This window comes from Prenolepis imparis, unplaced genomic scaffold (assembly GCF_030444845.1).
Source record: "Prenolepis imparis isolate NDT839.2.m4 unplaced genomic scaffold, iyPreImpa1.0 SCAF_12, whole genome shotgun sequence".
Taxonomy (NCBI): Eukaryota; Metazoa; Arthropoda; class Insecta; order Hymenoptera; family Formicidae; genus Prenolepis; species Prenolepis imparis.
In genome coordinates this window covers 11995304-12021449 of record NW_028141170.1, presented here as the reverse complement: position 1 = coordinate 12021449, position 26146 = coordinate 11995304, and the positions used below count along the sequence as shown (strand labels likewise).

At 33.7% G+C, this 26146-nt stretch overlaps 1 protein-coding gene across 10 annotated transcripts; it reads left to right on the top strand.

The window, feature by feature from the left end:
• Ufd4 (ubiquitin fusion-degradation 4-like) lies at positions 1 to 25771 on the top strand. Of its 10 annotated transcripts, none has more exons than XM_083052405.1 (23): positions 1 to 280; positions 894 to 954; positions 1423 to 1562; positions 1637 to 1871; positions 3921 to 4261; positions 4371 to 5430; positions 5820 to 5930; positions 8276 to 8672; positions 10149 to 10184; positions 10942 to 11208; positions 12246 to 12799; positions 12882 to 13788; positions 15367 to 15653; positions 15988 to 16248; positions 16368 to 16578; positions 16823 to 17026; positions 17234 to 17481; positions 17575 to 17733; positions 18028 to 18243; positions 18324 to 18568; positions 18656 to 19232; positions 20502 to 21553; positions 23970 to 25771. In XM_083052405.1, the coding sequence occupies exons 3-23, from the start codon at positions 1423 to 1425 to the stop codon at positions 24250 to 24252; spliced, it is 7791 nt and encodes a 2596-aa protein (XP_082908531.1). In that variant the 5' UTR covers positions 1 to 280; positions 894 to 954; the 3' UTR covers positions 24253 to 25771. The 10 variants fall into 10 exon arrangements, with proteins under 10 accessions (XP_082908531.1, XP_082908537.1, XP_082908529.1 ...); XM_083052403.1 differs by having other exon boundaries at positions 2 to 267; positions 17225 to 17481; XM_083052404.1 differs by having other exon boundaries at positions 2 to 280; positions 15991 to 16248; positions 17225 to 17481.
• Positions 25772 to 26146: the final 375 nt, after the last annotated feature.

The following is a 26146-nucleotide window of genomic DNA, read 5'->3' as shown; positions in this document are numbered from 1 at the left end:
TTAAATATTCTAGGGTATATAAAAAGAGACGAGAAATGTATGTGACGTATACGACGAGACGATATATAGAGAAAAAAAATTACTCGTAGCGTGTGAGAAAGTGCTTTGTTAAGTCGATCCCTCTAATACGAGACGTAGAACGCGTTATTAACGGGCGAAATAAATAACAGACGATCTATATCTGTTTTCTCACGTTGGTAAACGTCACGTCTCCGACAAGAGAATGGCGAGTTGACCTGTCACGAAGAGAATGGAATGTATGCAACGGTACGTTTTAACGGTAGGTATATATATATATATATATATATACATATATATATATATGTATGTATGTATGTGTGTATGTATGTACGTGCATATAACTTTGTCAAAATGTCACAATTTTGTTTGTCAATCGTATTGTATGAATTCTTTGTCTCTCTCTTATCTCCCACTTTTTACAGACGAATAAATTTGAACATTTATATTAAAGGTTACGTACCCCCCATTTTTCCTCCTTGATATATCGTCATATCTTATTTTCACGAACAATCTTTTCGACGACAATTTTTTATTACCACTTTGAATCGTAATAATTATTGTGTATAAATATTCATACATCACAATCTTACATGTATCTTTTTATTTCATTCAATTAGATTGACTTGCTATTTATATATTTCGTAATGCGACAAACTGAATTGTCGCATTTATTGAATCCAGAAAAAGTACCAGACATCAAATTGAATTAAAAATATCCAAATATATAGGTTGTATTTGCGGGTTTGCCTGGATTATGATTTTTCACTACAGATCAAACACAGTGGATGTTTACGATGTCATTAATATCATATGCTTGTTATAGCTATTTGTAGATTATTAATTTGCATAATTTAATGATTCTTTTTATGTAGTTTTCAGAGTATCAAAATATAATATTGAGCCAATCGATGCTATATATATTCAAAGTATAAGGTAAGTGATACGAAAAGAATATATATAATAAAAAATATAAGAGTACTCACTCTCTCTCTCTCTCTCTCTCTGTCGTTCTAGCTTTCTCGGATTACATTGCATTTTACAATATTTACAATTATTTATCGTTCAATTTATTAGTTTATATTAATGAATAAATCTTTTTTTTTATTATTTAAATCAGAAAGTATTATAATGAAATTTTTATCATTTGCATTTATTACAAAGCAGCCATTACAGTAGTCTATCAACAAATTTTGCTGTACTTATAGAAATATAACTGCGACTTAAATCTCTGAACAAACTAGTTTAGTACCTTAATTTATGCCATTTTGATCAACTTACAATAGTTGGACAAATACATGCACATTTAAACTTTTTCCTTTTTAAAGCAACTACATGATTTTTAGCATCAATTTACATAATTTTTGAAAAAAATTATATCTATATTTTTTTTTTCTTTTCAAGATGGCAGATGTTGACCCTGAAACTTTGTTGGAATGGCTCAGTATGGGGCAAGGAGACGAAAGGGACATGCAGTTAATTGCATTAGAACAATTATGCATGCTGTTACTCATGTCCGATAATGTTGATCGTTGCTTTGAATGGTAAAGAATAAAATAATTACATGTAAATTATGTTTATATATATAATACATGCATGAACATTTTGTGTTCTATAGTTGCCCTCCGCGCACATTCCTCCCAGCACTTTGCAGAATTTTCTTGGATGAATTAGTACCAGACAGCGTGCTGGAAGTGACTGCTCGAGCTATTACATATTATTTGGATGTTTCTGCGGAATGTACTCGCAGAGTAGTAGCTATGGAAGGTGCAGTGAAGGCTATCTGCAGTCGACTTTCTGGTGCTGGACTTGGCTCCAGAGCCAGTCGAGATTTAGCAGAACAATGTATAAAGGTATATATAATTGATTTCACACACATGAAAATAGTAGAGATGGGATCAAGTTGTATATACAGGGTGTCCAATTTTAATCGACCACCCCCAAAACCTTTTTTATTTTTGATAGTAACAAAATGTTTAAAACAAAAGTTGTTTGATTTGAAGGGGGACAGAAGATGGCGCTACTGATTTTTTTCTGAAGAATACTTTTCAAGGTTATTTGAAGGTCATTATGTTTTTTTAAAATGAAACTACTATAATTTGTACCCCTTTAAATCAAACAACTTTTATTTGAAACATTTTGTTGTACAATCAAAAATAAAGTTTTTGATGGTGGTCAATTAAAATTGGACAGCCTTTATATTGAAAAATCCGAATTAAATTCAATTATCAAGTTTTATTTGTAGAAAGGAATAGTAACGAATAATACTTGTAAAAGATATATAAGATAATATTTCATATATTGTATTTGCGAAGTAATCGAATTTAGAACAATTCGAATTTTAGATCAAGTACCTGCAAGGTTCAAAATAATACTTATAAATACTTTCTATCGTAAAAATCAAATTTTTTGCAAGTAGTATTCAAACTCAAATTTTAAAAAAAATCTATGATACTACACACGCAGTTTGGACTATTTTAATGTCTATAGTAGTTCTAGGTCTTGTTGAGATAAATTCAATTATATTAGTTAATTAGTGTTAGTTAAGGGTTTTCTTGATTTTTTTCATTTTCTCAATTAAGTCAAACAACTTTTGCAAAACATGTTTTTGTAAAAGACATAGGAAAAAAGGATATTTAAGGCTCCTGGTATCTTGTTGATCATGTCGGAATCGTGACGTCAGAGGCGAGAAAACACACGCTAAAATTTTTTAGATGCCATTTCTAAATAAAAACATATTTGCATAAAATAACACTTAAGATCTCTTTAATACACTTCTAAAAAACGCCGAAAACTATCCTTTTCCCTTTATAATCAATCAACAGCTGTAAAATATAATATTATGAGGCCCAGTCCGTCTGGTATTTGCACATGCGCAGTCATTCCACATGTCAAAGTCTGATATCTCGATCATTTTACGGTTGTTGATTGACTGTCAAGGGAAAAGAATAGTTTTCGGCGTTTTTTAGAAGTGTATTAAAGAGATCTTAAGTGTTATTTTATGCAAATATGTTTTTATTTAGAAATGGCATCTAAGAAATCTCAACGTGTTATTTCTCGCCTCTAACGTCACGATTCCAATATGGCCGCGGTGAGCACCCAGGAGCCTTAAGGCCGGTATTCATAGTCCGATCTTATATTTAAGATCGTCTTATATTTAAGAAGTCCGAGCTTGAGATGCTACGCAACCATTTGATTGGTTGAATGAGATCTTAAGTCAACCTCTGACTAGACTTAAGGCCGGGTCTACAATACGTGTAGTAAGCTTTTCGCCTTCCAGCTCTAAGCCCTAAAAAAGGAATTATATCGGTCGAAAGTTTTAAGTCGTAAGCTTTAAGAGCTGGGATCTGGCCAGCTCGCTTAAAGCTTAAAGATTAAAGCTTCAGACAGTGCGGGTTAAGGCTGGATTATAGAGGCCGTAAACTTTTTCCGTAACCGTAAATTTAAGGATTCAACCAATCGCGTTGCTTGATTCGGCAACGTGATTGGTTGAATCCTTAAATTTACAGTTACGGAAAAAGTTTACGGCCTCTATAAACCAGCCTTTACATTTTTAGCCGAAAATTGCGTCACACTTTAGGGCTTAGAGCAGAAGGCTAAAAGCTTACTATACGTATTGTAGACCCGGCCTAAGACAATCTTAAATATAAGATCGGACTATGAATACCGGCCTAAGATGGAACATTAAAATGACCCACTCTGCATACTTTGATAAGCAAATCAAAATAGGTTCGAGTCTTGAGAGGTTTTTTTTTAATCATACAGAGTTCGAAACCATGCGAACAAATTCAGACTACTTGATCTAAGATACTTCATCTCATCATTGGACAATAGACAGCGCATAATAAATGCGATTAGTGAAATATAAGAAACAAATCTTATTTTCATAATTTTTGAATCAGGTATTGGAACTTGTGTGCGCGAGAGAAGCGGGTGCTGTGTTCGAAGCTGGAGGTTTACCCTGCGCGTTGTGCTTCATCCGAGAACACGGAGCGCGAGTACATCGGGACACCTTGCATTCGGCGATGGCAGTCGTTACCCGATTATGCGGCAAAGTTGAACCACAGGATAAGGCTTTGCCTGATTGCGTCGAAGCTCTATCAGTGTTACTCAGACACGAGGATGCGCATGTTGCAGACGGAGCGCTTCGTTGCTTTGCATCGCTGGCGGACAGATTTTCCAGAAGGGGGACAGATCCTGCGCCATTAGCGTCACATGGATTAGTTTCTGAACTTTTATATCGGTATATACATATATGATATTTTTCTATTTATATTAATTTTCTTCTATTTATATTAATGTATCTTCTATTTAATATATTTTATATTTTTTCATGCAAATTATTTTTTTAGGTTGTCAAATGCGGCAGGACCTGGCACGTCCACCACAGCGGCTTGCAGCAATCCAAAAACACCGCCGCCGTCCAGCACCATAAGCACAGTTCCAGTTCCGGAACCAAAATCCTGTGCTTCTGTTTCGACTATAATTAGTCTGTTGTCGACACTTTGTAGAGGCTCGCCGTCAATTACACACGATCTTTTACGTTCGGAATTACCGGATGCGATAGAAAAGGCACTAAAGGGAGATGAACGCTGCGCTCTCGACTCTATGAGGTTGATAGATCTTCTATTAGTCTTATTGTTTGAGGGTAGATTAGCATTGGGTCGTAGTACCACCAGTGGTCCATCTGGTCCTTTGTTACCAAGATTGAGACGTTTAGATAGCGCCGGAGAGAAATCGCATAGACAATTGATCGATTGCATACGCTCGAAAGATACGGATGCTTTAATCGAGGCGATCGATACAGGTGGGATTGAGGTAAACTTTATGGACGACGTTGGGCAAACCTTGCTCAATTGGGCTTCAGCGTTTGGTACGCAGGAGATGGTCGAATTCTTGTGCGATAGAGGAGCAGACGTTAATAAAGGTCAGCGATCATCCAGTCTACATTATGCGGCTTGTTTTGGAAGACCAGCTATTGCGAAAGTTCTACTTAGACACGGTGCTAATCCTGATTTACGGGACGAAGATGGTAAAACACCTTTGGATAAAGCCAGAGAACGCGTTGACGAAGGACATAGAGAGGTTGCAGCCATTTTACAATCGCCCGGAGAATGGATGTTACCACCGAGTCAAGAACATAGAAAACTTGAGACAGAAATAGAAGAATTCACAGAACCTAAAGGAGATCCTGAAATGGCACCTGTTTATCTAAAGAGATTATTGCCAGTGTTTTGTGCAACCTTTCAATCGACGATGTTACCGAGTGTTAGAAAAGCGAGTTTAAGTTTGATTAGAAAAATGGTGCATTACATCCAACCAGAATTGCTTATAGAAACCTGTAGATCTGATAAAACCGGAGGATGTGGAGCTATGCTAGTAGAAGTAATTGCCAATGTTTTAGATAATGAGGTAAGTGTGATATCTAATTTTTCTTTCATATTAATATACAATATTTTACACTTATTTATATTTAAAAAAAACATACACTTTGCACTATGCTTATGTGTGTAATATCCGTAAAGAGAGAATGCTATATTTACATATTTTATTATATATTTTATTTTTTGTAAAATTATCCTATGTGTATATTAATCGACTGTGGGAGAAATTATCTTTTCCTTCCCTTTCTCATATAAAAGAAAATAAAATTCACACAAAATTATGCACATTTATTGATCACAATGTAAACAAAATTTTATTTTCTCAAAAAATAATAGGATATTCTTGAACACAAGAGATTTTCAAAGATCCCAACATGCATGCAGGCAGAGAGACGGTGATTTATTAAGATTTTTCAGGAACTTGAAATAAAGGCGCCTTTATCGTCATCTATGGCTTTTAAGGTGTTTGGCCCAAAACTTGGCCTTACGATTCGCAAGCCTTGTCGCAACTACATTCTTGATAAGACGGTAACGTCTATTGTGCATATTTCAATCGCTCGCGAAAGCCCTTTTTTCAATCCTTTCCATGCTGTTGATAATTCTGCAAAATTCTATTAATTATTTTTTTTAATTAATAATTGCGTCGAGATTTTACATGTACATTTATATAATTAACATAAAATGTACTTATAAAGAGAGCGTGAAATTTAACATACTTATATTACGCATGTCTCCATTCAGATATTACTTAAGGCTCCTGGGTCCTCACCGCAGTCATGTTAGATTACGACGTCAGAGGTAAGAAAGCACACGTTAAAAATTCTTAGATGCCATTTTTAAATGAAAAGATACTTTGATGAAACACTATTTCAGATGAATTCAATGCTTTAGCACACTTTTAAAATACCTCAAAAACTATTCTTTTCCCTTGACAGTCAATCAACAACTGTAAAATGATCGTGATATCAGACTTGTCGTGCGGAATGACTGCGTATGTGCAAAGACCATACGGACTGAGTCTCATATTATAGTTATTTTACAGCTGTTGATTGATTATAAAGGAAAAAGGATAGTTTTCGAGATATTTTAAGAGTATGCTAAAGTCATCTGCTATTTCATCGAAATATCTTTTTATTTCGAAATGGCATCTAAGAATTTTTAGCGTGTGTTTTCTCGCTTCTGACGTCACAATTCCAATATGGTCAGCGAGGCGCCAGGAATCTTAATAGAATCATAGATCTCTATATTAGTATTATTTTTTTAAGACGTAAATTGTAATTAGTCAGAATCTTAATACAATTAGTTTCGCAATTATAAAATGCTAATAATGGTTTGATTATTATTGATATATTTTTTTTTATAATATATAGCGTCCTTATAAGAAATTACAACAATAAATTTTATTATTGCGAGATTTACAAAAAAATACAAAATTAATGATATAATTACTGGTGAAAAAGATAAATAAAAGAATTTCGAAACTTTGAAAAATCTGTGCTTTTGATAAAATTGGCAAAAAAAAGTATTAGATCTATTTTTGTCTACTGCCTGTTTGTCATTGGTGGGATCCGTTCGCATTTTAGCAAATTTTAGAAGAAAAATGCACTATAACACTTGTATTTATTATGTGCAAATTTTGCAAAGTAAAAGTTTTCTTTTTATATATATATATATATATATATATATATATATATATATATTCTCATTCCTTTTTATAATAAAAGTAAATTATTTTGCATTTTTCCTTTTATATATACAAGATATCGCATTTTAAAAAATATGCTTAAATATATAAAAGATATCGCATTTTTAAAACACAAGTTTCAAACAAGTATTGTTTGATTTTGAGGGAGAAAAAAAATTGATAATCATGCATTGTAACTAAAATTTTTTTTCAAAGTTATTTGAAGGTAAACTCGGTTTCCTTTAAGGCTCCTGGTACCTTGCCGATCATGTCGGAATCGTGACGTCAGAGGCGAGAAAACACACGCTAAAAATTTTTAGATGCCATTTCTAAATAAAAACATATTTGCATAAAATAACACTTAAGATCTCTTTAATACACTTCTAAAAAACGCCGAAAACTATCCTTTTCCCTTTATAATCAATCAACAGCTGTAAAATGTAATATATTGAGGCCCAGTCCGTCTGGTCTTTGCATATGCGCAGTCATTCCGCATGTCAAAGTCTGATATCGATCATTTTACGGTTGTTGATTGACTGTCAAGGGAAAAGAATAGTTTTCGGCGTTTTTTAGAAGTGTATTAAAGAGATCTTAAGTGTTATTTTATGCAAATATGTTTTTATTTAGAAATGACATCTAAGAAATCTCAACGTGTTATTTCTCGCCTCTGACGTCACGATTCCAATATGGCCGCGGTGAGCACCCAGGAGCCTTAATGGAATGAAATATTTTATAATTTGACATAATTTTACAAAAACTGAAAGGAATATTCTACGAAATATTTCACAATTTATGTAAAATTAATGTATAAAATATCTCGTAAACTATTCACTTTTTGACCATCCTATTCTTATAACATTTTATATCAAAAAGTTTGAAAAATCAATTTATATATAAAAAGAAAATTATAATAGTTCCATTAAAAAAACCAATTTAACCTTTAAATAACCTTGAAAAATGTTCTTGGTTAAAATTCAAGATTATGAACTTTCCCCCTCAAACAACTTTTGTTTGAAACATTATTTTCTATAACGCTATGTTTTTTTATATTTAAGCATTTTTTTTAATGGGGTATCTCATATATATTTCGGAAAGATAAATAATCTTATTTGTTTTGTGGTTGTTTTGCGAATGTTTTGCTTTACGTTTAAAAACTATTTAAAAACTTGTGCATTCTATATATTAACAGGAAGATGAAGATGGTCATTTAGTCGTCCTGCAAATGATACAGGATTTGATGATTAAGGGCAAAGATGAATTCTTAGAACATTTCGCGCGTTTAGGAGTATTTTCCAAAGTTGCCGCTCTAGCCGGACCACAAGAAACTACACCCGAGCCAGAAGCGGAATCAAATCAATCTGGAGATGATCAGAGAATGGAAGATGCAAAAGAATTATTGATAGGTAGAGCTTATCACTGGAGAGACTGGTGTATATGCAGAGGACGCGATTGTTTATACATTTGGTCCGATGCAGCAGCTTTAGAACTATCGAATGGAAGCAACGGATGGTTCAGATTTATTCTCGACGGCAAACTGGCGACTATGTATTCCAGCGGAAGTCCGGAAGGTGGAACGGATACATCGGGTGAGTATATAACACATAGACCATAGACATATGGGACGGTCCACGTCAAGTGAGACAAGTGTCTGGGCAAAATAAGTCGAAATAAGATGTTAGAGGGCTTAAAATTTTTGTTTTTATGTGTAGCTTAAGAAAAAATGTGAAAATTTGAAAAATTTTAAATGGCCGCTCCAATATGGCGGCTGAAGTAGATGAAGAACTTATTGAAAATATTCAATTTATTGATCAGATGATCCAAAATTCGATTTCCACGAAAATCGGTATCTGGGGAGTTTTCAGGTCGCTTATAAAGAATCCATAATCGGAATTTGAAAAATCAAAATGGCGGCTATAGTGGATGAAGACTTGACTGGAACGCTTAAGACCTGCGCACAATAGAGAAAATATTAGGAATAAATATTAAATATTAGGAATAAGAATTATTTTAAAATAATAAAATCAAAAAGACTCTAATATAAAAATACAAATGCGGATATAAAGGACCAATAAGGGCTAATAAGCTAATAAGAGCCTTTTATACTTGAATTTGTATTTATATATCAGAGTTTTTTCGATTTTATTACTTTTAAATTATTCTTATTCCTAATATTTAATATTTATTCCTAATATTTTCTCTATTGTGCGCAGGGCCTTAGACTCTTAATCATGTCCAAAATTTAATTGTTTTCCCATGAAAATTGTATGTGGGAATTTTCCAGGTTGCTGATGAATAATCATTGGTTGGATTTCCGAAATTCAAAATTTTTAAAATATTTTTTATTTTCATTTTTATCGTTATTCTAGTAAATTGAATATGAAATTTTGAATTTTGGAAATCCAATCGAGGATCATTCATCAGCGAGCTGGAAAATCCTCACATACCTATTTTTATAAGAAAAAAAAATAATTTTGACATGATGAACCTAAACGTTCCAGTCAATTATTTATCCACTACAGTCGCCATATTGGATCCGCCATTTTGATTTTTCAAACTAAAATTAAACAAAATTCTGACTATGGATTCTTCATAAAGGATCTGAAAAATCTAGATACCGATTTTCATGGAAATCGAATGAATTTTGGATCACCTGGCCAATAAATTAAATGTTTCCAATAAGTTCTTCATCTACTTCAGCTTCATATTAGAGTGGCCATTTTGAATTTTTCAAAAGGTCACGTTTGTTCTTGAACTATACATACAAACGAAAATTAGCCTTTGAACGTCTTATTTTGATTTAATAAATTTTGCCCAGACACTTGTCCCACTTTTGACGTGGAACGTCCCATATATACATACATGTTTGATTTGTATTGACTTGCACACATATTGTTCATTTTGCTACTGTTGTCTTTTCTTTACCAAAGTGTTTTCTTCATCTCTCTTTACATATTGTTAATTGATAGATAAATATGTTTTTTCACTTTGTTTTATATTTGTGATTAACTTTTGCGAGAGGGGAACTATGTAAAGAATAACTGGTTTTTACTAACTGCCTACAGGAAAAGGAAGAAATACAGAGTCACTTACTACTGAAGGTTGGTTTTATATATATGTTTATATCATTTAATAACTCGCACATTATATACAGGGTGTTTCATTTTAAATAACGTATTGTTATGTCTCGAAAATCAAAGCTTCTTTCGAAAAATATTTCATACAAAAGTTGTAGGATTTTGAGGGGGATGACTTTTATGTCGTAAGCATAATTTTATTCCAGAAGACTTTGAGGTTATAATTACTTTTTTAAACCACCATAATTTTCTTATATAAATCGATTCCTCGTAATATTTGGCATAAAAAATTTTAAAAGTGGATCAGTCGAAAAATGAATAGTTTACGAGATATTTTGTGCTTCAAATTTTAACACATTTTGACAAAAAATATGAAATATCTCGTAACATATTCATATTTCGATAATCTTATCTTAATAATTATCTCTATAGAATAATGAGATAAGTAAAGTATATGTACAGTTGCACACACACATTGCAAATTTTTTTTAATCTTAAAATGAGTATTATATATTTCATCCTGTATATGTGTGTATATTGTGCATGAAAAAAAAAATATATATATATATAATAGAAAGAGAGAGGGAGAGAGAGAGAGAGATTTTTTTCTTACATTCTACATGTTAAAACTGTTTATATAATATATTTTTTATCTTCCTCCCTCCCCTCTCTTTCTCTTCCCCCTCTTCCTTTTTTTCTCTCTCTCAATGACATACATTCCATTCTTTAATAATTGATTTGATATTAATCGAGTGTCATGTAATGATATTTTTTTTTACAGAAAACCGTGGTGAATTTTTGGAAAAACTACAAAGAGCGCGCAGTCAGCTAAAAGTAAACTTTGTAAGTCAGCCTGTGCTCTCTCGGCCTGGTACCACGCGTCTGGTTGTAGGAAATTGGGCATTATCCAGTAGAAAAGAAAGCGAATTGTGTATACATAATAGTGATGGTCAACAACAGGCGACCATTTTAAGGGAAGACTTGCCAGGTTTTATTTTTGAATCTAACAGAGGTACCAAGCATTCTTTTACGGCCGAAACCAGTTTAGGTATGATAAAAATATTCAATTATTATATTTATGTATTTTAATTTTTCTTTTTTTCATATTACGATTTCTATATACAGGGTGTCCAATTTTATTATAATAGACCACCAAAAACTTTTTTATTTTTGATTGTACAACAATATGTTTTAAACAAAAGTTGTTTGATTTAAAGAGGGGACAGAAGATGACGCTACTGACATTTTTTTAAAAGACGCTTTTCAAGGTCATTTGAAGGTCATTTATATTTTTTTAAATGAATTACTATAATTTTTTTTATATAAATCGATTCCTTGCAATTTTTAGCATAAAAAGTTATAAGGGTAAGATGGCCAAGAAATGAATAGTTTATGAGATATTTTATATTTAAATTTGACACTAATGTCACATAAACTATAAAATATCTCATAAAATATTCATATTTCGATGATATTACCACAATACTTTCATACATAAAATAATGAAAGGAAATCAGTTGGTGTAAAGAAAACACATAGTTGTTTATAAGAAAAAATATGTAATTTGCAACTAATAGCTATATACTTTTTCTTACATACATACAACTATGTATTTTCTTTGCACCAGTAGATTCCTTTCATTATTTTATGCATGAAGGTATTGTGGTAAGATCGTCAAAAAATAAATATTTTACGAGATATTTCATAGTTCATGTACTTTAGTGTCAAATTAAAGTATAAAATATCTCGTAAACTATTCATTTTTTGGCCATTTTATCCTTATAATTTTTATGCCAAAAATTGCAAGAAATCGATTTATATAATATAAAAAAATTATAGTAGTTCCATTTAAAAAAAAACATAAATGACCTTTAAAAGCACTCTTCAGAGAAAAGTTATTAGCGCTATCTTCTGTCTCCCTCCAAATAAAAACAACTTTTGTTTGAAACATTTGTGTACAATCAAAAATAAAAAAGTTTTTGGGAGTGGTCGATTAAAATTGGACATCTTGTATATAAAAAACATACATATATAAACTCTGTCTATAAATCTTCACATTAATATATAATTTATGATTTATTATAGGTCCAGAATTCGCAGCAGGTTGGACTGGTAAGAGAGGGAAGAGATTGAGATCTAAGATCGAAGCGATTAAACAAAAAGTCAAGGTGCAAGCGCAAGAAATATACGAACGTTATTTTAAAGTGGCTCAAGCTCAACCACGCGGCGTAGTCGCTAAGCTTGGTGCCATTGTTAGTCAAATAGAGAAAGCGTCTCAGAAACAACAATCTGGAAATCGCGAATGGCGTAACGTGTTGCAGTCCGCCTTGGAACAACTTAAATTATTATTGAATGAAGAGGGTCGTGTGTCAGCATACGAATTACACTCCAGCGGTCTTGTGCAAGCGATACTAGCTTTATTGGCTGCGCCTCCTGGACCCTCACCGCCAACATTGAGGGCGACTAAACTCAGAATGCAGAGAATAACCGTATTCAATACCTGTTTTCAAACAAAAGACGCGAATAAGGAGCACAATTCCGCTAAGATCTTAGTTCACAAGTTGGTCTCGGTGCTAGAATCCATAGAAAAATTACCGGTATATCTGTACGACACACCTGGATCGGGCTATGGTTTACAGGTAACATTTCAGGCAATATGCACAATTTTTTGTTATACGTTATTCCGCCTATTTTTCAACTCAATTTTGTTCCCACGCACAGATTTTGACGAGAAGATTACGTTTCCGATTGGAAAAAGCCTCCGGCGAAAGCGCGTTGATAGATCGATCCGGTCGTAGCTTAAAGATGGAACCGTTGAGCACGATACAGCAGCTAGAAAACCATTTATTGAAGATGGTAGCCAAGCAGTGGCACGATCACGATAGATCCACGTTTACGTTCGTGAAGAAATTAAAGGAAGAAAGTAGAATAATATTCAAGTATCAGCATGACTTTGACGAGAATGGTTTGCTCTATTGGATCGGTACAAATGCTAAAACCTGTTCCGAATGGGTAAACCCTGGTCAGTACGGTTTGGTCGTCATCACGTCGAGTGACGGAAGAAACTTACCGTACGGTCATCTCGAGGATATACTCAGTCGCGATCCATCGGCACTGAATTGTCACACTAACGATGACAAACGCGCGTGGTTCTCGATCGACCTCGGAGTTTGGATCATTCCCAACGCTTATACCTTGAGACACGCGAGGGGATACGGTAGAAGTGCTTTGAGGAACTGGATGTTTCAAGCATCGAAGGACGGCGTCACGTGGATAACATTATATGCTCATGTGGATGATTGTTCCTTGAATGAGCCGGGTAGTACTGCTACTTGGACATTGGAACCGCCGAGCGAGGAGACACAGGGCTGGCGGCATTTACGTTTACAACAAATTGGAAAGAACGCATCTGGACAAACGCATTATCTATCTGTGTCCGGCTTTGAGGTTTATGGAGAAGTTACCGGAGTGTGCGAGGATTTAGGTCGCGCGGCCAAGGAAGCCGAGGCCGGTGTACGAAAACAAAGAAGATTCATCAAAACCCAAGTTCTCAAACATTTAGTCGCGGGAGTTCGAGTGGCTAGAGGCTTAGATTGGAAATGGAGGGATCAAGATGGCGTACCACCAGGTGAGAACATTAACATTCGAATGCCGAGTGTGTGCATGAAGCAAATAAATTGATACCACTGATCTCTACATATAACTGGATATGGTATAGAACAAAAAAACGTGTGACCAATTGAAAGTTGTGGGCTCTGTCTACAATATGCGCTAATTTTGACATTTTATTGACAGTTATTTTGAAATTTGGTTATATTATAAGCGATAAATTTTCTCATTTAATCCGAAAATATTTTTAATAAAAACTTTAATACAGATAGTTTAGTAGAGTTTGTGAAAATGGTGCAAAAATGCATATATTGTGCAAAAGCAATAAATAAAGAACATTTCGTAGGTAAGTCTATATAGTTAAATCTATATAAATTAGTAAATTAATATTTAATAAATAGGTATATTATTTAATTAATATTTTTTTATTTAAATTAAAATGTTTCATATTTTTATAAGATTTTTTTTTATTTAACATATATATTTTTTAAATATTAAATTTCTTAATTAATTTAAAACTATTACTCAATTTTATGTAAGTTTCTTTTATTTGCGAATTTTAATGTGTAATACAGTTTATTGAAATATTAAAATAAATATATATAAATATTTTAATAATTTAAAAATTTTATAAACAGTAAATATTTGAATAATTGATTTTATTTTTAACACATTAATTTTTTTCTCAATTTATTGTACGTTAAATTAAAATAATTGTTAATCTCTTTTATTATTGCTATACATTTTTTACTATTTTATACTTAGTAATTCAAATTTTCCGTCCGAAAATGTACAGCCCACAACTTTAATGGCTTTCGAGTGTTCTATTGGTCACACTTGTTACAGCTAGGTTATTGGGGTATACCTATACGTAGAGATCAGTGATTGATACTTAAAGGATAAAGTTGGTTTATCCTATATCCCTTAAGGGTTTACAAGGTGCTTTTGATAGAAGCGTTCCCGAACCTTTACAATAATTAATTGCTTCATTATTACAATTCTCCTTTTTCTATATTAATCCCTCTCTTCTTTTCTCTCCTCTCTTACTTGTCAACCTCCGCTTTTTACCTTTCCCTTCTTTTCTCCTTCTCTTCTTTTTTCAACTAATCCTACTTTCCCTTCTTCTTTCTCCGAATCCGTTTCCTTCTTTACATAATTTCCAAGCAGGCATATGGGATGTGTTGAACTGAATTCGAACCCGAGACCCTTTACATATTAGCCAGAGACTATTCATGCGAGGCCACATGTTATCCCAAATAATATGATATTTCTAGTAATAGATATGATAAACGATCATATTACACTACGCAAAACAATTAGGGGAGCGCTTTAAAACTTGCAAAATTTGATGATTTTTAAAAAGCCATATCTCGGCTTAGAGAGGTCGTAGAACAATTTTAAAATGCGCCCAGAAACATTGTTCTACGACTTCTCTAATTGTAAGCCGAGATATGGCTTTTTAAAAATCATCAAATTTTGCAAGTTTTAAAGCGCTCCCCTAATTGTTTTGCGTAGTATATATTTTATATACTAATAACTTTAATGAAATAAAGGAATTTTAATGAAATAAAGCTGGTTGTGTCTTGATGTCTCGCAGGTGAAGGTACAGTTACGGGAGAACTACACAACGGATGGATAGACGTAACCTGGGATCACGGTGGATCAAATTCCTATAGAATGGGTGCGGAAGGGAAGTATGATCTCCGATTAGTCGGTACCAGTCTTGAGACAGACAGTACAGTGAAATGTAAAAGTGGGAGTGGAGTTTTAACTGGTCGAAAGTCCAATAGCACTCCTAGTTTACCCGATTGCACTGATACCGCTATGCATAGTTCTGTAGCTTCCACCGATCAAGCGGCAAGCGCGGATAATCTAGCGGCGAAGGTAATTAATTTTTATTCTTTTATTGTATATCAGGGTGTCTATTTGCAAGAACCGGGAAAGCCGGTTGAATTGTCAGGAATTTTTTTACCTGAAAATATCCATACCGAAACTTATTTTTAAAAGCTGCATCTGGAAATTTTTTATTTTGCTTGGAGTTTTAAACGAAAATACTTCAGGAAGATCAGGAAAATCTAAGGAAATTTTTTTACAAGATTTAAGTAGACGCCCTGAGACATACATATTTGCTGAATTAAAAAGTTTTCATAGAGCAAAATAGGATAATTAATATAACATGCGAGAGTTATTTCTGATTTGATATTTTTCTTTTTACAAGCAGCAAGCTGCCGAATCAATAGCCGAGAGTGTGTTATCGGTAGCTCGTGCTGAAGCAGTGGTTGCCGTAACTGGTGAGAGTGGGGCAAACTCGATGAGTGAACTTTCGGTTGTGTTACATCCTAGACCGGATACAGCGGTTACCAGTGATTTAGCTACTATTGTTGAAAGCCTCACTCTTAATACGGATTGCCCGGTTAACAGTACTAGTAATCGAGCGTCCAGTTCAAAACCATTTTTTGCTACTATAAGAGGAAACAAGGTAAAAATTATATTATTTTACTTTAAAAAGAGCTGCTAATTTTTTACTATCTTTATTTTTAAAAAAATATTACTATTTAAATATGAATTCTAATATGGATATGATGTGCATAACATTAGGCTAGTGGAGGCTTATTGAGTTTAGAAACCGCTGAGGTTCTGGATCGTATGAGAGAGGGAGCTGACAGATTACGCAACAATACTAATAGTTTTCTGAGCGGCGAACTACTTGGTTTAGTTCCTGTTAGAATCAGCGTTTCTGGCGAATCGGATGAAAACTCATTAAGGATCAAATCTGTACCAAGACATCACCCTACTGGAATCGTAGATGGTACGATATGTGTTTTGTTTGTAATAATACTCACAGGTTTTATTGCTATAACGCTTAATATATATTTAAATTAAACACGTATAAAATTTATATATATAATCATAAAATTATAACTTCATTTAAATCTCTCATTATGTTTATATGCGGAAGATACCCGACCGCACTTTATAATTCGTGATTGTATATTAATCTTCTTTCCTCGTGCTAATAATACATGTAAAAATTCCGTACATTTCTTCCGAAGTTGCTAAAGACTGTACTACTCGAGAAAAAGAAGCTAGCTCATCTACACAAAATACAACGGGTAGTTGTCCTGTTGTGGTTACCAATCCCATGTCGGTATCTGTACCTAATCTCGCTTGTTCCGATGCTAACAATACCTTGGAATCAACAGCTGCTACTGGTTTATTGGAGACTTTTGCTGCAATGGCGCGAAGACGAACGTTAGGTCAGTTTTAAACTAGATTTTTTTCTATAAACGTTACAGAAAAAACATTTCTTTAATTGCATATTTGGTTATTTTATTTCTATATGATAGAAAAATGATTCGTCTTTTGCAACATTCTCATTATATATTGTTACATTTCTTTAATATGACAAACAAGTAACATAAATTTTTCAAGAAAAAAAAAAATACATCTTGTAGGACCTACAGGTGGACAACATCTTGCTTCGAATTCTAATACGAGTTCAAATCCACGAGGACCAAATTCTGTATCCAGTCTTGTAAGATTGGCGCTCAGTCCAAATTTTCCCGGTGGGTTACTTAGTACGGCGCAAAGTTATCCAAGCTTGACGAGTAGTGGACAAGTGGCTGGTAGTGGTGTCACCACGACAACCGGACCAGGCTTAGGACAAGCGCTTACTATGTCTCTGACCAGTACGAGTAGTGATAGTGAGCAGGTAAAGTTATCTTTTTTTTTAAATGTATGTTTCCTGTTAAAATGTTCTCTCTCATAGATTTTTTGTTTACTTCGATATTATTGTGATGGATAGGTCAGTCTTGAAGACTTCTTAGAATCGTGCGGAGGTGTAGCGACCTCTAGCGCTGGTGGAGGTCGTACTACAAGCGGACCTACGCTTTTGACTGAATTAGAAGATGATGAAGATGGTGTCCTAGAGGAAGAAGAAGATAACGAAGAAAATGATCAAGAAGTAATTGCGCAGCATTTTATCATACAGGATAATTCTGAGCCCGGGTCTACATAAGTCGTAAAGTCGTAAGTCGTAGAAAATTGATCCAATCACAGTTAAATGTGAGGAGAATAATCGATTGTGATTGGATCAATTTTCTTACGGCTTATGACTTTACGACTTATGTAGAACGAGCCTAAAATAAATTTGTAAACGCGTTAGATTTTCTATTATTATCATTGTATAAACAAAAATTTTACAATTTGTCATATAATTGCTATTTACTAATTACTATTTATGTTCCTTCCTTTTTAGGAAGAAGATGAAGAGAATGAAGAAGAAGGTGACGGTTGCGAAGGCGAATACGAAGAAGTAATGGTAAGTCGCAATCTTTTGGCAGCATTCATGGAAGAAGAAGCACCGCAGAGTAGCAAAAGGCGTGCATGGGACGACGAGTTTGTGCTGAAGCGTCAATTTTCTGCTCTTATTCCCGCTTTCGATCCACGTCCCGGCCGGACGAACATTAATCAGGCAAGTAATGCGAATTACGTTAGAATTAAGTCATCTTGCGAGAATATTTGCATTATTTCGAAGTATTTCCGCAAAAATAGACAACGGATTTGGAAGTTCCTCCTCCTGGCAGTGAAGCGCAAGTTAATAGCCGCATAGGAACCTTGCCCATGCCTAGGCTTTCCTTATCGTTGAAAGGGCCAGGTTTTCCAGGCATACCGGACATTGAGATACCACTTTCAGATCCGCATGCTAGTATCTTTCAAGCGGTCCAGGAATTAATGCAATTAACTGAATTGGGCAGTCGTCAAGAAAAATTGAAAAGGATATGGGAACCGACTTACACGTAATGTTCCTAAACCTTTGTTAATTTATTATTGTAGAGAGAAAACTGTAGACTGATTGTTTTTCCCCTAATTTCTGATTTTTACAGCATAATATATAAGGAAGCTAGAGACGAGGAATTATCTGGTAGAGCTACGCCGATCGTAACGTTATACTCTCGTAATGCTACGCAAAACGCAAACGCGTGTACCATGGAGGATGTTTTGCAGCTCTTGAGACACGTATTTGTCTTGAGCACTAGTCGGGACGATGGTACTTCGGTAGAAGAACAGGAAGAATCTAACGACAACACGACCTACTGGCTTCACCCGGATGACTTCACGTCCAAGAAGATCACGAATAAGATCGTGCAACAGATTCAAGATCCATTGGCCTTGGCTGCTGGTGCATTGCCCAATTGGTGCGAGGAACTCGCGCGGAGCTGTCCGTTTTTACTGCCTTTCGAAACCAGACGACTTTATTTCAGTTGCACTGCCTTCGGTGCTTCGCGGTCTATCGTATGGCTGCAGACGCAGCGAGATGCGATTCTCGAGAGACAGAGAGCACCTGGTTTAAGCCCACGACGAGACGACAGCCACGAATTTCGTGTCGGTAGGCTTAAGCACGAACGAGTCAGTGTACCTAGAGGAGAGAAGTTACTTGATTGGGCAGAACAAGTACTGAAGGTAAAAATTTTACTTTTAAGAAGTTGTTCTATATACAAGATGGCCTACGAAAAGTGTTACAAGCCAATAACTCTAAAAATATTGTCGAATCAAAAAGTTGTTTATGAGAAAGTTTTATGTATTTGAGGGGCCTTTTTAACTAAATAAACATTAAGTCGCCCTCGCTTCCCATCCAGAAAGATAAAGGATAACTTCATAATTTCAATGGATTTGCAACTAACAGCTACATACTTTTTCTTACAAACAACTATGTGTATTTTCTTACACCAATTGATTCCTTTCATTATTTTATGTATAAAAGTATAGAGGTAAGATCATCGAAAAATAAATATTTTACGAGATATTTCATAGTTTATGTAAAATTATGTCAAATTCAAGTATCAAATATCTCACTATTCATTTTTTGGCCATTTTACCTTTATAACTTTTTATGCTAAAAATTGTGAGGAATTGATTTATATAAAGAAAATATGGTGGTTCCATTTAAAAAAACATGAATGACCTTCAAATGACTTTGAAAAAAATCACCTTTTAGGAAAAAGTCAGTAGCGCCAACTTCTTCTCCCCTCGAAATCCTACAACTTTTGTTTGAAACATTTTTTTCTAAAATACATTGTTCAAGAGATTTCTGTGGATCTTTTAAAATGAGACACCCTCTATAAGTATTTCTAGAAAATTTAAATATATAAGTAAAAAAAAAGAAACAAAAAAACTATAAAGCCTTTCATTTAATTTATGGTTTTATCATCAGTTTGAATGTGCACTTTATTTAAATATTTAAATGCTTATAACTTTTGATAGAAACCTTTTTTCAGAGATAAAAATTTACTCGTTCTTTTTCGTAGAATCTAAATATATAACATTTTTATAGAGGATTCCCATTTAAAATTATGAAGTTACTCTTGGAGGGGAAGTGGGGTGATTTTATGTTTAAAAAATATGGTAGTTTTATTTGAAAAAACATAAATGACCTTCAAATAACCTTGAAAAAAAATCGTCTTTTAGGAAAGTCAGTAACGTCAACTTCTTCCCCCCTCGAAATCCTACAACTTTTGTCTGGAACATTTTTTCTCTAAAATGTTAGAATTTAGTAAGAAGAGTTCTTTAAAAACATGAAATTTTCTTACGAATAACTTTTTGATTCGACAAATATTTTCAAAGTATTGACTTGTAACACTTTACACAAGTGCGTGGACCACTTTGCACACATTATATTAATGTATGTTTTTTTTTTTTTTTTTTTTTTTTTTTTTTTTTTTTTAACCATAGATACACGCAAGCCGTAAGAGCATACTTGAAGTCGCATTCGTAGGAGAAGAGGGTACCGGTCTCGGGCCCACCTTGGAATTCTTCGCGTTAGTCGCGGCGGAATTGCAACGCAAGAACTTGGGTCTCTGGCTGTGCGACGACGCCGCCGACGAGGGTGGCGCGCAGATCCTGGGCGAGGGTCAACCCGAGGAGAAAGTTCGGCCTGCGGGATACTACGTGACGCGGAGCAGCGGCTTATTCCCAGCCCCGTTGCCGCAGGATTCTGCGGCTTGCGATCGCGCCGTTCGATACTTCTGGTTCCTGGGCGTCTTCCTGGCCAAGGTTCTTCAGGACAATAGATTAGTAGATCTACCGTTGTCCCGTCCATTCTTAAAATTAATGTGCCGCGGTGATATCTCGAACAATGTCAACGAGAAGATCGGTCTCACCGGCATCACCCAGGACAGTATGTCGTCCAGTATGTCGAGTAGCTTCATATCGGAAGAGGGAGAAGCGGACGCCACATATTCCTCGTTAGAACCTTGTCCTTGGTACGCCGGTCTATTGGACATCGAGGATCTCGTCGAGGTGGATCCTATAAGGGGAGAATTTTTGAAAGAAATACAAAACGCGATAGCCAAGCGTGACAGAACTTTTTCCGACGATGTAAATGGTTCCACCGATGGAGAAACGTCGTCGTTGTACATCACTCATCCGTCGGGTACCTCGGTGGCTATCGAGGATCTGACGTTGACCATGACGTATTCACCAAGTTCGAAAGTTTTTCAACATGATTACGTGGAATTAGTGAAAGGTGGCTCGGATGTCGCAGTAACGATAGAAAACGCGAGAGAATACACTAATCTCACCATCAATTACTGCCTTAATCAGGGAATTTACAGGCAACTCGAAGCGTTTAAAGCGGGCTTCTCGAAGGTCTTTCCGATGGAGAAACTCCACGTTTTTAGCCCGGAGGAAATGCGGGCGATGCTCTGCGGAGAACAGAATCCGCAGTGGTCGAAAGAAGATTTGCTCAATTATACCGAGCCAAAACTAGGATATACAAAAGAAAGGTAAGACAGTAACGATAAGATATATACAGGGCACAGGGTGTCCAATTTTAATCAACCGTCCCCAAAAATTTTTTTATTTTTGATTGTACAACAAAATATTTCAAACAAAAGTTGTTTAATTTGAAGTGGGCGACAGAAGATGACACTACTGACTTTTTTCTAAAGAGCACTTTTTAAGGTCATTTAAAGCTCATTTATGTTTTTTTAAATGGAACTACTACAATTTTTTTTATATGAATCGATTCCTTGCAATTTTTGACATAACAAATTATGAGGGTAAGATAGCTAAAAAATGAATAGTTTACCAGATATTTTATACTTTATACTTTAATTTGACACTGAAGTACATAAACTGAAATATCTCGTAAAATATTTATTTTTTTTAACGATCTTACCACAATACTTTATGTATAAAATAATGAAAGGAATTTACTGGTGTAAAGAAAACATTGCACATATATTTGTTTGTAAAAAAATGTAGCTACTATAATTGCAAAATATACAGGGTGTCCCCGAACTCGCGGATCAACTCTCGTGGGTAGATTCCTGGGATCATTTGGAGACGATTTTTCCTCAGCGAAAATGTCGAGGCACCAATAATTTTCGAGTTATAAGCGATTGAAAATAAAGGGTTTTTCACAAACCAAGCCTTGTGGAAATAAAATATTAACAAAATCACATTCTTCAGTTAATTTCAGATAGAGTACTTTAATAAAATTTTAATATAAGGCTTAGTTACAAAGATACATGATGACAAAAATTGGGAACATGCAAAAAATGATGACCTCCCTCGACATTTTCGCTGAGGAAAAATCGTCTCCAAATGATCCCAAGAATCTACCCACGAGAGTTGATCCGCGAGTTCGGGGACACCCTGTATATTTTTTTCTTACAAACAGCTATGTGTTTTCTTTACACCAGTAGATTTCTTTCATTATTTTATGCATGAAAGTATTGTGGTAAGATCGTCGAAAAATGAATATTTTATTTTATTTCGTACTTTATGTACCATTAGTGTCAAATTTAGATATTAAATATCTCCTAAACTATTCATTTTTTGACCATTTTACCCCTATAACTTTTTATGCCAATAATTACGTGGAATCGATTTATGTAAAAAAGTTATAGTAGTTTCAAAAAAACATAAATTAAGGCTCCTGGGCTCTCGCCAGCCATCTTGGAATTGTGACGTCAGAGGCGAGAAAGCACACGCTAAAAATTCTTACGTGCGTTTTTAGATAGAAAGATTTTCGATGAAACATTACTTCAGATGATTTTAGCATATTTTTAAAATATTCCGAAATCTATCTTTTTCCCTTTATAATCAATCAATAACTGTAAAATGATAGTGATATGAGGCCTATCCGTATATAGTCTTGCACATGCGCAGTCATTCCGCATGACAAAGTCTGTATATAACAATTATTTTACGGTTGTTGATTGACTGTCAAAGGGAAAAAATAGTTTCCGGACTATTTTAAAAGTATGCTAAAGCCATCTGAAGTTGTGTTTCATCAAAATATCTTTTTATCTAAAAATGGCACGCAAGAATTTTCAGCATGTATTTTCTCGTCTCTGACGTCACAATCTAACATGGCCGCGGCGAGTATCCAGGAGCCTTAAATACAAAAACATTAGTTAAAAAAACAAATGACCCTGAAAAGCGTCCTTAACCCCTTACCAGTGTGTCTGACGCTTATAAGCGTCATCATAAAAAAATTCGATAAAGACCAATTTCAAACATTGCGATTGATAACCAATAATATAATATAGTTGATATTATAAAAGAAGGAATGATATTTCAGAATATGCTTATATGTTATCAATAGAAAATAAAAAATAAGCCAAACACATGACTATAAATGGATGTCTATATGAATGATCACTTATGTATGAGAATGCAGTCCGTGCGTAGCCACCTAGCGGCGCACGAAGAAAACTGAGAGCATACACAAACGCACACGAATTCTATGGAAAATGACGTTATGTAATATGAAAAACAAGTTTCATTCCAATCAAAATATTTTCAAACTTTGCGGCATCCATGTTGGATCCGCCATCTTTAATTCGATAATTTTGATATGAAATTTGGATTCAGCGACTCCAAAAACCCCCAAGGAATATTTTTTATAAAAATTGAAAAAAATTTTTGTCAACACGGCACAGAAACATTTTTTTCTGTACACTGTTAAAGGGTTAGAAAAAAATCAGTAGTGTCATCTTCTGTCTCCCTTCAAATCAAACAATTTTTGTTTGAAACATTTTGTACGATCAAAAATAAAAAAATTTTTTGGGGTAGTTAATTAAAATTGGACACCCTGTATATAATCTCAGAAACAGATGATTTCATAGACTCATGCATAATAAGAAGTAAGTACTAGACCTTGGTATACAAATTTTATTTAATTTTTTTCAGCCCTGGTTTCCAAAGATTCGTCAACGTGCTGTTATCATTAACTGGTTCGGAAAGAAAGGCATTCTTACAATTTGCTACCGGTTGTTCGGCTCTACCTCCAGGAGGTTTATGTAATTTACATCCCAGATTAACTGTCGTACGCAAAGTGGATGCTGGTTCTGGTGGTTATCCTTCTGTTAACACCTGTGTTCATTACTTAAAACTACCAGAATATCCCACTGAGGAAATTCTGAAAGAAAGACTCTTGGCTGCTACTCGAGAAAGAGGTTTTCATTTGAATTAAATTTAATCTTTCTTACCCCAAGATTTAAAAAAATTATTCATAACAAATAATAATGCGAAGAAATAAAAAAATTATAATTCTGCGCATATTGATACGTGTACGTAGGAACGAGAGAGAATACGGCCTTTATTGTAATTTAATAATTTTATTTTTTTGGTATGCGAACTATATATAGTATAATAAGGAGACAACAACTTTTAGTAATCAGGGACGGAACTTGATTTCTGCAGAAATACTTGTATACATATTCTTCAGAAATGATTACATGTACACATGTTCCCACTAATCTACTTTACGGTAACATCCATAGTTTGATGTAATTAATATTAATTGATACATCATGTAAAACAATAGTTTTACGTCGATATTATAATATTGGTTGGTATAACTGAACTAGGCGTAAACTAGCATTTTAAGTTGACGCTTACTAATGATGGATGTTGCTGTAAGATAGCAAATTAGTTGAAAACACAGTCACAAATATTGGATATATATATATATATATATATATATATATATATATCTTCTAGGTACCCGCTTCATCTATTCTGTTATCTTACATTCTCTTATAGTTAAAGTTAAATGTAAAATAATTACGCATATATATTCCTAAATTGTTTTTATTTGAGAAAAATTTATTTATCGATTAATATGTATTGTACTATTTCAGTAAATCCGTGATTACTAAATAGTCGTGATACATCTATGATATATCCATCATCCAATGCTTGATCCGATGCTCTCTTCAAATTGCATTAATTTTCTGTATGTCTATCTTTGTAATATTTCTCATATATGCGCATATATTATATATATACACAGGGTGTTAAAAAATTAAATCAACAAATTTTTAAGGGAAATAGAAGACTTCAAAATAAACATTTTTTGTTAATACTATTTTTCTCTACGACGTTTAATTTTAATACTACATGATATGAAATAGGAACTACTTAAATGATAAACAAACATATAAGTGGAAAAATTAAATAGTATTTTAATCTTGAACAAAACACGGAGTAAATACATAAAAGTAATTCATTCTTTTTACAGTAAATGATCTAAAAAATTCCTCCATTAACTTCAATACAAACTGAAAAGTCACAAACTCATATCTCATCATGGCATTAAAACTAAATGTTGTAGAGAAAATTAGTATTAACAAAAAATGTTTAGTTTGAAGTCTTCTTTTTCTCTTCAAAGTTTGTTGGTCTAATTTTTTAACACCCTGTATATATAATAGATAGGACAAAATATGATATATACATATTTATATCCAATATAATCCTGCTGTGAATTATATTAGTATCCACTTTTGTTTTATTTATTTATTTTTTTTTTTTTATTATAGGAATCATTTATTATTGAGAACTTATAATTTGCAAACTATTATTAATCGGATTTCTACAAACATTGGTTGTTGACATATATTATATTACTAATAATTTGACAGATGTATTATTTTCTTGTACATTGTAAGTAAAAAACAATTTGTTTAAATGTGTGTGTGCGTGTGTGTTAGGGATGTGTGTATGTGTGTTTGCGAGTTGTATAACAATTGAAATATTTAAAAGATATTTTGAAACAATTTGTTTTAGTTATTTGATTGTATAAACTGTGTTATATAAAATTGGCCCGAAATTTGAAAATTATTCACAAGTTTTTTTTTTTTTTCATAACATTCTTTTGCAAGTGTATTTCGAATATATTTACCGTTTTCTCGTGCAACAAAAAACTCGGAAAGTTCCTCACTTATATAAATCAATGTTCATTGGAATATTATCTTCATTGGAAATGTGCGTGTTATTGTGTAAAAAGTAATTTTATGAAAATTTCTATTTTCTTTATTATGAAAATACTTATACGGCATATATTTCACATAAACAAATAACTTGCT